Raw genomic sequence first — 15,080 nt, 5'->3', positions numbered from 1 at the left:
GTCTGGAAGACCACCCCTAAGAGTTAAGAAGAGAGGTCTGTGTGTGTGTTTTTCATTTCCTTGTCTAGTTCTCTGTGTGACGATTTTCATTACGCTGCTCTTGGAGTATGTACAGTTGAAGTCGGAGTTTACATACACCTTAGCCAAATACATTTAAACTCAGTTTTTCACAATTCCTGACATTTACTCCTAATAAAAATTCCCTGTCTTAGGTCAGTTAGGATCACCACTTTATTTATGAATGGGAAATGTCAGAATAATAGTATAGAGAATTTTTTATTTCAGCTTTTATTTCTTTCATCACATTCCCAGTGGGTCAGAAGTTTACATATACTAAATTAGTATTTGGTAGCATTTCCTTTAAATTGTTTAACTTGGGTCAAACGTTTTGGGAAGCCATCCACAAGCTTCCCACAATCAGTTGGGTGAATTTTGGCCCATTCCTCCTGGTTTGTAGGCCTCCTTATTCACACAGGCTTTTTCAGTTCTGCCCACAAATGTTCTATGGGATTGAGGTTAGGGCTTTGTGATGGCCACTCCAATACCTTGACGTTGTTGTCCTTAAGCCATTTTGCCACAACTTTGGAAGTCCATTTGGAAGACCCATTTGCGACCAAGCTTTAACTTCCTGACTGATGTCTTGAGATGTTGCTTCAATATATCCACTTAATTTTCCTACCTCAAGATGCCATCTATTTTGTGAAGTGCACCAGACCCTCCTGCAGCAAAACACCCCCACAACATGATGCTGCCACCCCCGTGCTTCACGGTTGGGATTGTGTTCTTCGGCTTGCAAGCCTCCCCCTTTTTCCTCCTAACATAATGATGGTCATTATGGCCAAACAGTTCTATTTTTGTTTCATCAGACCAGAGGACATTTCTCCAAAAAATACGATCGTTGTCCCCATGTGCAGTTGCAAACCGTAGTCTGGCTTTTTAATGGTGGTTTTGTGGCAGTGGCTTCTTCCTTGCTGAGTGGCCTTTCAGGTTATGTCGATATAGGACTTGTTTTACTGTGGATATAGATACTTTTGTATTTTTGCTGCTGTTCTGGGATTGATTTCCATTTTTCGCACCAAAGTACGTTCATCTCTAGGAGACAGAACGCGTCTCCTTCTGAGCAGTATGACTGCTGCATCGTCCCATGGTGTTTATACTTGCGTAATATTGTTTGTACAGATGAACGTGGTACCTTCAGGCGTTTGGAAATTGCTCCCAAGGATGAACCAGACTTGTAGAGGTCTACATTTTTGGCTGATTTCTTTTGATTTTCCCATGATGTCAAGCAAAGATTCACTGAGTTTGAAGGTAGGCCTTGAAGTACATCCACAGGTACACCTCCAATTGACTCAAATGATGTCAATTAGCCTATCAGAAGCTTCTAAAACCATGACTTCATTCTCTGGAATATTCCAAGCTGTTTAAAGGCACAGTCAACTTAGTGTATGTAAACTTCTGACCCACTGGAATTGTGATAAAGTGAATCATAAGTGAAATAATCTGTCTGTAAACAATTGTTGGAAAAATTACTTGTGTCATGCACAAAGTAGCCAACTTGCCATAACTAACCGACTTGCCAAAACTAGTTTGTTAACAAGAAATTTGTGGAGTGGTTGAAAAACGAGTTTTAATGACTCCAACCTAATTGTATGTAACTTCCGAACTTCAACTGTAGCTATGGATGTTGTGTTGCTTAGATACAGAGGTAGGGTCACTGGTGTGAGAAAATAGTGTCATCATTTTGGACTGTACTTAATTCAATCCAAATTCCTCAGCCTCCAGTCAATAGAGAGAGAGAGAGAGAGAGAGAGAGAGAGAGAGAGAGAGAGAGAGAGAGAGAGAGAGAGAGAGAGAGAGAGAGAGAGAGAGAGAGAGAGAGAGAGAGAGAGAGAGAGAGAGAGAGAGAGAGAGAGAGAGAGAGAGAGAGAGAGAGAGAGAGAGAGAGAGAGAGAGAGAGAGAGAGAGAGAGAGAGAGAGAGAGAGAGAGAGAGAGAGAGAGAGAGAGAGAGAGAGAGCGAAAAGGTGAGAAAAGTGGGAGAGAGAGAATGTCAGAATGAGAGAGAGACAGAGTGGAAGAGGATGAGAGAAAGACAGAATGGAAGAGGATGAGAGAGAGACAGAATGGAAGAGGATGAGAGAGAGACAGAATGGAAGAGGATGAGAGAGAGACAGATGGAAGAGGATGAGAGAGAGACAGAATGGAAGAGGATGAGAGAGAGACAGATGGAAGAGGATGAGAGAGAGACAGATGGAAGAGGATGAGAGAGAGACAGATGGAAGAGGATGAGAGAGAGACAGATGGAAGAGGATGAGAGAGAGACAGATGGAAGAGGATGAGAGAGAGACAGATGGAAGAGGATGAGAGAGAGACAGAATGGAAGAGGATGAGAGAGAGACAGATGGAAGAGGATGAGAGAGAGACAGAATGGAAGAGGATGAGAGAGAGACAGATGGAAGAGGATGAGAGAGAGACAGAATGGAAGAGGATGAGAGAGAGACAGAATGGAAGAGGATGAGAGAGAGACAGATGGAAGAGGATGAGAGAGAGACAGAATGGAAGAGGATGAGAGAGAGACAGAATGGAAGAGGATGAGAGAGAGACAGAATGGAAGAGGATGCGAGAGAGACAGATGGAAGAGGATGAGAGAGAGACAGAATGGAAGAGGATGAGAGAGAGACAGAATGGAAGAGGATGAGAGAGAGACAGATGGAAGAGGATGAGAGAGAGACAGAATGGAAGAGGATGAGAGGGTGAGAGTGGGGCTGCAGTGGATACAAGAAGGTATTTATGATGTCTGAAACTTTTCTCCATTACTCTCTCTCTTTCGCTGTCTCTCTCTCTCAGCTTGTTTTCATGTTTGCGGGTGACATGAATTATTTAAAAGGCAAGACTTTGACTAGTATATGAGAGACCTACAGACAGGGGGAAGCAGGTAGCATAGTGGTTAGGAAGGTGAGCCAGAAGCCAAAGGGTTGCCAGTTTGAATCCCGGGCCTGAGGGGAAAAATACGGCAGGGGAGTGAGCCGGCAACCAGGGGGTTGCTGGTATCAAGTTCTGGATGCCATTGCCTGCTGTTTGCCCTTAATCAAGGCACATAACCCACACAACAACAGCTCCCTGGAAGCCCAGTGTGGCAGCCCCCCGGCACCTCTCCAAAACATGTGTATGTATGTATGGCATGTATGCGTGTGTATGCGTGTGTGTGCGTGTGTGTGCGTGTGTGTGTGTGTGTGTGTGCGTGTGTGTGTGTGTGTGTGTGTGTGTGTGTGTATGTGTATGTGTGTGTGTGTGTGTGTGTGTGTGTGTGTGTGTGTGTGTGTGTGTGTGTGTGTGTGTGTGTGTGCGTATGTGTGTGTCTGTGTGTGTGTTTTGGTTGGATTAAAAGTGGAAGTCATGGGGTGACGCACAATTGGCCTAGCGTCGTCCGGGTTAGGGAGGGTTTGGCCGGTTGGGATATCCTTGTCTCATCGCGCACCAGCGACTCCTGTGGCGGGCCGGGCGCAGTGCACGCTGACCAGGTTGCCAGGTGCACGATGTTTCCTCCGACACATTGGTGCAGCTTGCTTCCGGGTTGGATGCGCGCTGTGTTAAGAAGCAGTGCGGCTTGGTTGGGTTGTGTTTTGGAGGACGCATGGCTTTCGACCTTCGTCTCTCCCGAGCCCGTATGGGAGTTGTAGAGATGAGACAAGATAGTAATTACTAATTATTATTACTAATTGGATACCACGAATTTGGGGAGAAAATGGGGTAAAATTGTAATTATTATTATTTTATTTTTTTTAAAGCGGAAGTCAAATTTTGGTTGGACTTTGTGTATAATTAACCAATAAAGTGATTTTAATGTTTGTAGCCTTAGTTTTCCTTCTACACATACGGCTGCAGTATAGAGAAGGAACAAAGAGCAGTGTGTAGGAAAAGGACAATTCTAAAGTACGAGAAGAATTGGAACCAAACTTGTTCAGAAATCCTCCTGTTACATACTGTGTTAATGCACTTACCTGTAATGTTAAAAATGGAGCCACGCCACCGTCTTAAAGGGAAAGATTGTTATTTTCCCGGCAGATTCCCAGAGTTTCCTGGACAGTAGTATGAACCAGACTCCAGTGTCGTCGGAAGGACAGCAGTTCCGCTCTGAAATGTCTGTCACTACCGCCTCCTGTCAGAGAATGTTCGGATCCATGCGCTCTGTATCGTCAGGCAGCTCCTTCCCACACACAGACAGGTACTGCTGGCAATCGCACTCTAACATGTGTGTGTGTGTACTATACTGTAGCTACTGTCTGTGTTTGTATCTGACCCTGCCCTCCTCTCTCCTCCTCAGCCAAACTCCACCTCCAGTGTGGCTGGACAGGACTCCAACGTCCCTGTCTTCCCTGTCTCCTTCCCCCTCTCTGTCACCCCTCAGTCTCCCCAATGCCCACAGCTCTCCCTGGGAGGCCCCGAGGGGCCTGGAGGGGTCTGTGGACCTGAGCCGTGATGAGAGGAGCAAGGGGTACCAGAGCCAGGGGGATTTAGCCTCTCTGCTGCTGGGGAATGGTGGTCTGGGACTGGAGCACAGCCTGTTGAAGGCAGTGGAGGGCCTGGGGGACCTTGATTTAGGCCTGAACCTGGGTCTGGACCTGGGGCTTGGAGAGGGCAGACTGGGGGGACTACCACCCCTGCTGCCTGAGAAGAGGGTACCGGGGCTAGGCTTGGGTGGGTCGACTTCCCCCTCGTTCAGTGGGTTCTCCAGCCCCCACAGTGGTAGTAGTCTCAGCATCCCCTTCCCCTCAGCTATGACCCCTGACCCTCTCATGACCTCTGACCATCTCAAAGGACTCAGCGCTGGTGGTGTAGCCACACACACACACACACAAACACAGATACAGTCCCTCTGCTGGCCCCCATGTTGTGTTATAAACATACACAGTATAGACATGTATACAGTACCAGTCAAAAGTTTAGACATTCTCTCAACCAGTTTCATGAGGAATGCTTTTCCTACAGTCTTGAAGGAGTTCCCACATATGCTGAGCACTTGTTGGCTGCTTCTCCTTCACTCTGCGGTCCATCTCATCCCAAACCATCTCAATTGGGTTGAGGTCGGGTGATTGCGGAGGCCAGGTCATCTGATGCAACACTCCATCACTCTCCTTCTTGGTGAAATAGCCCTTACACAGCCTGGAGATGTGTTTTGGGTCAATGTCCTGTTGAAAAACAATTGATAGTCCCACTAAGCGCAAATCAGATGGGATGGCGTATCGCTGCAGAATGCTGTGGTAGCCATGCTGGTTAAGTGTACCTTGAATTCTAAATAAATCACAGACAGTGTCACTAGCAAAGCCCCCCCACACCATCACACCACCTCCTCCATGTTTTACAGTGGGAACCACACATGTGGAGATCATCCATTCACCTGCTCTGCATCTCACAAAGACACTGCAGTTGGAACCCAAAATTTCAAATTTAGACTCATCAGACCAAAGGACAGATTTCCGCCGGTCTAATGTCCATTGCTCGTGTTTCTTGGCCCAAGCAAGTCTTCTTCTTATTGGTGTCCTTTAGTAGTGGTTTCTTTACAATAATTTCGCCACGAAGGCCTGATTCACGCAGTCTCCTCTGAACAGTTGATGTTGAGATGTGTCTGTTACTTGAGCTCTGTGAAGCATTTATTTGGGCTGCAATCTGAGGTGCTGTTAACTCTAATGAACTTATCCTCTGCAGCAGAGGTAACTGTGGGTCTTCCTTTCCTGTGGCGGTCCTCATGAGTGCCAGCTTCATCATAGCGCTTGATGGTTTTTGCGACTGCACTTGAAGAAACTTTTACCAAATAGGTTTATCTTCTGTATCCACGCCTACCTTGTCACAACACAACTAACTGGCTCAAATGCATTAAGAAGGAAATTAATTCCACAAATTAACTTTTAACAAGGCACACCTGTTAATTGAATTGCATTCCAGGTGACTACCTCATGAAGCTGGTTGAGAAAATGCCAAGAATGTGCAAAGCTGTCATCAAGGAACTGGGTGTCTACTGAAGTATCTCAAATCTAAAATATATTTAGATTTATTTAACCGTTTTTATTCAACCCTTTTTTGGTTACTACATGATTCCATTTGTGTTATTTCATAGTTTGGATGTCTTCACTATTATTCTGCAATGTAGAAAACAGTACAAATAAAGAAAAACCCTTGAATGAGTAGGTGTGTCCAAACTGTTGACTGGTACTGTATGTTAACTCCATATATACAGTACATACAAAGACAATAGCATGCCTGATTTCACACACAGTCATACTGTCGCACACAGTGTTCACTGTAAATATGTGTATCTACTGTACCATCGTTCTCTAATCTCTAGAATGGGAGAGTCAGACTCAGTGGTTGTCTTTGCCTGTGCGTTGTGTTGCAGACCTGTTTGCCAGTAAGCAGCACACTGTGAAGTTTGTTCAGGACACATCCAAGTTCTGGTACAAGCCTGACATCTCCAGAGATCAAGGTAAATATTGTCTCTTAATATTACACGTGTGCTGCAAGAACTGTGTGTTAGTGAGTGTGTGTGTGTTGTCACCCTTTTTCCTATGTAGCGCACAACTACTATGGCCCCTGGTCAAATTAGTGCACTATATAGGGAATAGGGTGGCCATTTGGCATGCAGCCCTGAGTGACATATGGGCGTTGTGACTTTCTGTGTAAGACATGTGTTTTGTCCCCTGTGGCGCTCTGTAGCTATCACTATGCTGAAGGACAGAGAACCTGGATCTTTTGTCGTCAGGGACAGTCACTCATTCCGCGGAGCCTACGGATTGGCTATGAAGGTGGCCACACCCCCTCCCTCTGTCCTGACACAGAGCAAGAAAGGTTGGTGTCATAGGCTACATTTCTGTGCATCCCAAATGGCCCGTTATTCTCTATTAAGTATAAGGTACACTACTTTTGACCAGAGCCCTATGGGTATAGGGTGCCATTTGGGACACAGCCTCAGAGAGGTCCATCAGTTCTAACATAGTCTCATTAGATTCATTTCAGCAAGCCATGACACCCACCATCTCAGATTGTTCTGAATTGGTTTCTGTAGGCAACCTTATTTTGTTGAAAGGCAATTTGAACTCTGAGAAAGGTAATTGATTGAACCCAAATTGGCCATTTAAATTTATAGGATTCATATAATATTCAATTGATACCCATCATCCAATTTGTACCAAACCTCTTCTTAACAATGATTAAGATGTGAGGAATCCAAATAAATGGTAAAAAGCCAAGCATGAACCCCCACCAAGCAGACAGTATCAGTTCTCTATCTTTAATAAGTAGGATGAACCTGCGGCCTGGAGTAATGGTTCTTTGAACCTTTATTTAACTAGGCAAGTCAATTCAATAACAAACTCTTATTTACAATGACTGCGTACCCCGGACGATACTGCACCAATTGTGCACCACCCTATGGGACTCCCAATCACGGCTGGATGTGATACAGCCTGGAATCGAACCAAGGACTGTAGTGATGGCTCTTGCATTGAGATGCAGTGCCTTAGACCACCGCGCCACTCGGAAGCCCAATTCATACTATGTAATGTATTCTCAGTGAATTTGGTGATGTTTTTTTTCCTTTTCAGAGTAATTAGCTGTTGAAGATGCTTGCATTTTTTCCCCATAAATTGGTGTGAAATTACCATGTTTTTTCCACTAGATGCTGCTTTCTGCTTCTGCCACACACATTTATCCATCAGAAATCCTATTTCTTGGGCTTCTTGAGGTGGAACGACTCTGTAGTGACATTTAACCATTGTAGTTATATAGTGTGTCACTTCTGACTTGTTTCAAATGAGATATGTCTGTCAGTCCAGGGTGGTCTAGGTTACCCCTAGTTGATGATCCTGGGTCAATTTTGTATTTTCTCCACTAATGGTTAAGGTTGGGATTGGGGGAAAGGAAGCTGATCCTATATCTGTACCTAGGGAACTTGCCATTTCTCAACACCTCTCTAAGTCTGATATCCCTCACTGATGTCACTTCCTGTCTCCACAGTGGGAGGGGACCTGTCTAATGAGCTGGTGAGGCACTTCCTGATTGAGTGCACTCAGAAAGGGGTACGGCTTAAGGGCTGTCCCAACGAACCCTACTTTGGTGAGGACATATTCCTGTGTGTTGTGTTGTGTGCATATGTTTACTGTATGTGTGTTGTGTTGTGTGACTATGGCTGCATTTAGACAGGAAGCCCAATTCTTATATTTCAGTAATTGGTATTTTGACCAGTTAGATCTGATGTGAAATAATCTAATGTGATTGACCAATTAGTGGAAAAAATATCAGAATTGGGCTGCCTGTTTAAATGCAGCCTAAGTTTACTGTATGTGTGGATTTGTTCACTTTTACTGAAATAATATACAATGTCCTCCTCTGATGGACATACTGAGTAGTGCATCTAAACAGATCCACAATAACTAGATGGTATGTGAAAGCATCTGAGACAGTCTGTTTACTGTTCCTCGCAGGAAGTCTGACTGCATTGGTCTGTCAACATTCCATCACCCCCTTGGCCCTGCCCTGCAAACTCATCATCCCCGACAGAGGTAAGAATGTGTGTGTGTGTGTGTGTGTGTGTGTGTGTGTGTGTGTGTGTGTGTGTGTGTGTGTGTGTGTGTGTGTGTGTGTGTGTGTGTGTGTGTGTGTGTGTTTTTATAAGTTCCCGGCAAACTCTTTTTTCTTTCTGTGTTGTCAGATCCTCTGGAAGAGACTAGTGAGCCATCAACACAGTCAGCCACCAACTCTGCTGCTGAGCTACTCAAACAGGGAGCAGGTATTGTTTTATCTCAGCTCTCCTCTTCTCTGACATGGTGTGTGTTTCAGTGTGTCTCTGTTTCAGTGTGTTCATGTTTCAGTGTGACTCTGTTTCAGTGTGTGTGTGTGTGTGTGTGTGTGTGTGTGTGTGTGTGTGTGTGTGTGTGTGTGTGTGTGTGTGTTTCATGGCGTGTATCAACTTTCATTGTGTACTGTGTGTGTTCCTTTGTGTGGTTCTCAGCTCAGTAGAGCTGGAGTCTCTAACAGGGTACCAGGCTGTGTGTGTGTTACTGTATATGACGTGTGTGTGTGTTTCGACTCCCCAGCCTGTAATGTGTGGTTCCTGGGCTCAGTAGAGCTGGAGTCTCTAACAGGGTACCAGGCTGTGCAGAAGGCAGCCAGCCTGATTCTGGCCATGGACCCTCCTTCTACCTCCACTGTGGTCCACTTCAAAGTCTCAGCCCAGGGCATCACCCTCACCGACAACCAGAGGAAGTGAGTCATACACACAAATGCATGAGCACACACTCATAATGTAAAGAACCTCCTAATTGCAACATATATTGTATACCTACACTACAATGTTATCAACCCTCACTGCCTGTCTCTCTCTGTCTGTAGGCTGTTCTTCAGGAGACACTACACTGTCAATACAGTCATATTCTGTGCTCTTGACCCACAGGAACGCAAGTGAGTACTGTACACTCCTTGGTGTGTGTGTGTGTGTGTGTGTGTGTGTGTGTGTGTGTGTGTGTGTGTGTGTGTGTGTGTGTGTGTTCCTGATAATCATGCATGGTAAGTGAACCTATTCTGTCCTCACCAGGTGGACAAGAGATGGCTGTTCCACTGCTAAGTAAGTCATCCCCTCATTTCACCTCCTCTAATTCTTTCTCTCGCTTTCTCTCTCTCTTTCTGTATCTCTCTCGTTTTATCTATCCATCTCATTGTTTTTCACAATTTCTCTTTCTGTTATTACTCCCTCTATCACTACTCTAATCTGAATTATTTGCTGAATAGCACTGGGTCGTATTCTTTACTTCACACCATGTCGAAACATAGCAAAAGGTTTTGCAATGAAAATGAGAATTTCTTATTAGACAAATTCAGGTAGGTCACTCCCTGCTTCAGCCCATTTGTTTCCGTTTCATTCCTAGTGAATATTACTGTGGATTATTCTGTTTGGCGGTTGAAGCTGAAGGCTTACTGAGCTTCTCTGCTGTTTCTCCTGTCAGGATCTTTGGTTTTGTGGCGAGGAAGTCGATGAATGGGACGGAGAACGTGTGTCACCTGTTTGCTGAACACGACCCCGAACAACCCGCCAGCGCCATCGTAAACTTTGTCTCCAAGGTGATGATTGGCTCACCGAAGAAATAACACATGCATGAATTCACACACACACACACACACACACACACACACACACACACACACACACACACACACACACACACACACACACACACACACACACACACATACACACACACACACACACACACACACACACACACACACACACACACACACACACACACACACACACACACACACACATACATTGTTTGTCCTGCTGGTACATACAGCACTAGAATGCTGATGTAGAAGAGAAGGGACTAATGTGTTGCATTATGGGATACTACCTGCAGAAGACAGTAGCAACAACTTTACGCTACACACCAGGGGCCTCATTTATTGACATTGCATATACACAAAATTTGCCCCAAAATCTGCATGCACCAGTTCTCAACAAAAGTTATCATTTATAAAAACTTGATGTGAGAATGTGATCACCTCGCCGCAAACTTTAGAACATGAACATCTGCTAGTGGTTGAAATATTGTATTACAAGCTGGAAAGTAAGGAGTTTGTAACGGTCTGTTGACAGGTTCACAGCAATTTGCTAGTGTTTTCTCTTTCAGAAACGGACTGACAGTCCTTTTCCAGATACACCATAAATTACAGCAAAAGATTAAAACATCATGCCAACACAGTAAATAGACTGGTAGTTTATGTAAATGGGTATAGGTTACAGTATTGCTGTTCGATCGGAGCGCGACATCATTGCGTATTTAATCTCAGAGCATATACCAAGGCAGGACATAGAAACCCAATAATCTATTGATAAACTAAATATTGAGCAACAATTATTGTTTTGCATTCTGTGGCCTAATGCCAATTGTTCCAAATTATACCTTAACTAATGGGTGTTATGGTCACCCTGAAGGGTGGATGGAGGGTGTTTTTCAGGCAGTTTTAATACTCGTTCACACACAGTTCTAAAACTGTGCCTGCGCCAAATTGATTAATGTCAATATTACTGTACATGTGCAGACTTTTCAGAAATGGGTCATATGACATCTAGTGTGAATGTATGCAATGGTTATACATGAGGCCCCAGAGGTGTACTGTAGGGTGATGTTGCCCCCAAGACACTGATCTTGGGTCAGTTTAGCATTTCCCCCACTAATGGTTAGGATTGGGGGAAGGGAAATCTGATCTGATCCTTTATCTGTTACTAGGATAAGCTTTACCCTGAAGCACACTGAGGACTTAAAAAAATACTTTATTAATATAACTTTTTGTTATCAGAGGAGGCTGATGGGCAGAGATCACTGTAATGGCTGGAATGCACAGGTATCAAACACATGGTTTTATTACAATGAGCCCGTCCTCCTTTATCTCCGCCCAACAGCCACCACTGCTGTTTGTGTATATATAGTCAGGATGTCATTGTAAAGGGAGGTTATCTGTCATGTATGATATGTATTTTTAATTCAGACATGTTTTTAACAAATGTATTTGCTGAAATGTAATCTATATGATAATGTCCCTCTAATCACACAGCATTACTAGTCTGTCTCTACCCGCCATGCAGAGTAAAAGGCTCTCAACAAAGAACATGGTCACTTTTAATCACTTCAGCCAATCCCTTCAAAGTCATATTATCAATGAAACACTATACACTTTACAATCCAGTGCTTGACATGGTGCGGAACACACCAATAGAAACAGTACCGGCACCTACTTCAGTCCAAGTCATGCACTGCTACTACTTTCCTTAGAAGCTTTTCATATAGATACTGTATACTGTACTTTTCCTCTGTAAGCCATTAGTATCAACCTGTAAGCCACTAGTATCAACTGACAGTTTTTTCAATCACTTTGGTGCTATTTTCACAAGCATGTGGTGAATTTCCTAATTTCTAAATGAGTGTAACCCCCACCCACCCCACCCCCCACCCCCTATCAAAAAGACCCCAGCAAATTCATTTTGGATTCATGTTTACTGTATAGGGCAATGGGTATTCCACTCTGACCCTGCAAGCCTGCTGGTTTTCTGTTGTACCTGATCATTAAGTACACACACCTGGTGTCCCAACCATTTTAGAATCTATAGGTTTACCAAATTAAGAGGTTATCAATTAAGAGTAAAAGGTAAATGTATTTTAACAGATGAGAAGACAATCGTATCAAAAGTAATGTTTGATGACACCCAATAGACGATCTTCTGGCCACAGCCAACATATGTTATAATTGTGTCTTCCATCCTAGACAAAAACTCATATCTGTTGTCCCATTAAATAGATGTTAAAACATTTGGAAATATATTTAACATGACGCATTATGTTTGAAAGAAGAATAACTCTGAGAAGACATGAAACCATGCAACATGGTGATGTGTTGCTCTTGAGATGAGTGTTGTAGCCATGGTAAGTATGTGAGGAACACTGCATCCCAAATGGCAACCTATTCCCTATACTGTATAGTGCACTAAACACACTGGACACAGATGTCAGTTTAGCGTCTAATTGTAACAGTGTCATTGGATTCAGGTTAAAAGTTGGATAAGAAAAGAGCGTTGGTGTATCTGTTCAACACCAAGCAGTTTTACATGTTGAGTCGACGTCATCACATTAATTAATTTGTTGAAATGGATTAGAAACAATGTTGATTAAAACAGTTTGTGCCCAGTGGGAAGTAGTGCTCCTCTGGTCAGAGGTAGTGCACTATATAGGGAATCAGGTGGCAGTTGGGATGCAGCCTAGTGCTAACCGAAGTCTCTTACTTGTCATTCTGTTGTAGAGTTGATGGGCTTGGTAGGGAACACTTTTTCATACTCACATGTTTCTGTGATCCATGTCTTCTACTTTTGCCCCCAAAGCATAACTTGGGCACTCAATTGTAAAAATGTGTAAATGAATGTTGTATAGTTGGTACTGTAACATTATCCTCACTAACATATTTTCGGAAAATAAAAAAACAACAGTTAATGTATTACATATATACGTTCATCATATAGGGTACGGCCATATAAATATGTTGTGTTCTGAACTTCTGGATTGAGCAATGTTTTTTCATCATCTGTTGACAATTGTCGAACAAAAACTGCACAAATCGTCTATGTTTTTGCATATGCAAATAATTGACTTGAGTTTTTGAGCTTTTGATAGACAAAAACAGACAATTGATGAACGCATATATGGTTTCATCTGCAGTCATATGTCTCTGTGTGGCCATAGTCTTTTGAGTGTTTTTGCCAGTAGATGGTGCTGATCAATCACAAGAAAATAAACAAATGCAGGATGCCTTTGGTGTTTGTGTGTGTGTGTGTGTGTGTGTGTGTGTGTGTGTGTGTGTGTCAGTGGAGGCTCCTCAGAAGAGGATTGGAAGGACCATTTCATAAAAATAAAAAAGTGAAACATTAAAAAACAAATCATTTTTCGATAAAACTATACCAAATATATTCATATGTCACCAAATAATTGATTAAAACACAATGAAGGTCTATTGTAGCCTCAGGAGCACGCTGTAGAGTAGCACCATGATGTAGCCGGAGGACAGCTAGTTTCTGTCCTCCTCTGGGTATATTGACTTCAATTTAAAACCTAGAAGGCGAATGGTTCTCACCCCCTTCCATAGACTTACACAGTAGTTATAACAACTTCTGAAGGATGTCCTCCAACCTATCAGAGTGCTTGCAGCATGAACGGACATGATGTCCATCCAATCAAAGAATCATAAAATGAATCTAGTACAGCTAGCTAGCACTGCAGTGCATAAAATGTGGTGAGTTGTTGACTCAAAGAGAGAGAAAGACAATAGTTGAACAGTTTTGAACTAATCAATTTATTCAAAAATGAAGGAGAAGCAAGAGAGAGCAAGCTATATTTTGTTATATATATTTTTTCCCTTTCGCTTACTTAGCTTTCGAATGCAGCTTGCTAGTTTAGCCTTCTCAAACACCCGGCTCAAACAGAGAGGGATGCCATGTTAGCTAGCTGGCAATGGCTATCCAACACTGGAACTTTTCCAAGTCTAGGTTCACTTTTGGTTTTATTAATTTATAGCCACCGGGGCCCACCTGTGTAACTGCTAAACTGCTTGCTGACTGTACTGCATGATTGTAGTGGGATTACTACAAGTTCTAGTAGCTATGTTTACTATGATGTCACGTTATCTAATACTCTACTCTTTATGGGTGGCAGGTTGCCTAGTGTTTAGAGCGTTGAACTTATAACTGAAAGGTTGCAAGATCGAATCCCTGAGCTGACAAGGTAAAAATCTGTCGTTCTGTCCATGAACAGAACAAATTTGTTCTTAACTGACTTGCCTAGTTAGAGAATGTTTTTTTTTAAATGGTGACAGCGATGTAGGCTGTGTGTACTGGTTATGACATGAAGGTTTTTGAAGTTGTTTTTTTTGCCTGGTCACAGACAGCTGATGTGTACTGAAGTCCATAAGTGAAGGAAAACGGTGAGAGGAGGAGAGCACGTAGATGCACAAAGGAATTAACGAGCAACGTGATCATGCTGATTGAATGTGGCTGCTATGAAAGGGAACTGCCTTTGTGTGTGATTAGGGTGTATTCATTCCACCGATTCTGTTGAAAAATATTTATTAAACGGAAGCATATGGAATGAAACGGGGATAAACATACCTGAATTTGTCCAATGGAAATACTTGTTTGCAACTGTTGGTCTAATGATTACACACTAGATCAGCTAGATGCAGGCAAGAGTGTATTGAATGTGTCACTGTCTGTCACCTTGATTACTTGAATGTTTCTCTCGACCTGTGCACCTCCAAACGAGCTTCAATGCCATACAGCACTCCTTCCGTGGCCTCCAACTGCTCTTAAACGCTAGTAAAACCAAATGCATGCTTTTCAACCGTTCGCTGCCTGCACCCGCACGCCTGACCAGCATCACCACCCTGGATGGTTCCGACCTTGAATATGTGGACATCTATAAGTACCTAGGTGTCTGGCTAGACTCTAAACTCTCCTTCCAGACCCATATCAAACATCTCCAATCGAAAA

At 43.3% G+C, this 15,080-nt stretch overlaps 1 protein-coding gene across 4 annotated transcripts in view; it reads left to right on the top strand.

Moving 5' to 3' along the window:
* si:ch211-191a24.3 (tensin-3) overlaps positions 1-13,349 on the top strand; it is a 108,125-nt gene extending 94,776 nt beyond the window's left edge. For all 4 annotated transcript variants that reach the window (XM_021604524.3, XM_090236148.1, XM_090236149.1 and 1 more), the window contains 11 exons: positions 4,064-4,223; positions 4,323-4,696; positions 6,393-6,479; positions 6,710-6,841; positions 8,009-8,107; positions 8,476-8,553; positions 8,703-8,780; positions 9,088-9,256; positions 9,383-9,451; positions 9,585-9,614; positions 9,994-13,349. In XM_021604524.3, coding sequence (XP_021460199.3) covers positions 4,064-4,223; positions 4,323-4,696; positions 6,393-6,479; positions 6,710-6,841; positions 8,009-8,107; positions 8,476-8,553; positions 8,703-8,780; positions 9,088-9,256; positions 9,383-9,451; positions 9,585-9,614; positions 9,994-10,135 — 1,418 coding nt within the window. In that variant the 3' untranslated portion in view covers positions 10,136-13,349. The remainder of the gene's footprint in view (positions 1-4,063; positions 4,224-4,322; positions 4,697-6,392; positions 6,480-6,709; positions 6,842-8,008; positions 8,108-8,475; positions 8,554-8,702; positions 8,781-9,087; positions 9,257-9,382; positions 9,452-9,584; positions 9,615-9,993) is intronic.
* Positions 13,350-15,080: the final 1,731 nt, after the last annotated feature.

This window comes from Oncorhynchus mykiss, chromosome 5 (genome assembly GCF_057628025.1).
Source record: "Oncorhynchus mykiss isolate SJ-2025 chromosome 5, ASM5762802v1, whole genome shotgun sequence".
Classification (NCBI taxonomy): Eukaryota; Metazoa; Chordata; class Actinopteri; order Salmoniformes; family Salmonidae; genus Oncorhynchus; species Oncorhynchus mykiss.
This window is presented reverse-complemented; position numbering and strand designations above follow the sequence as displayed.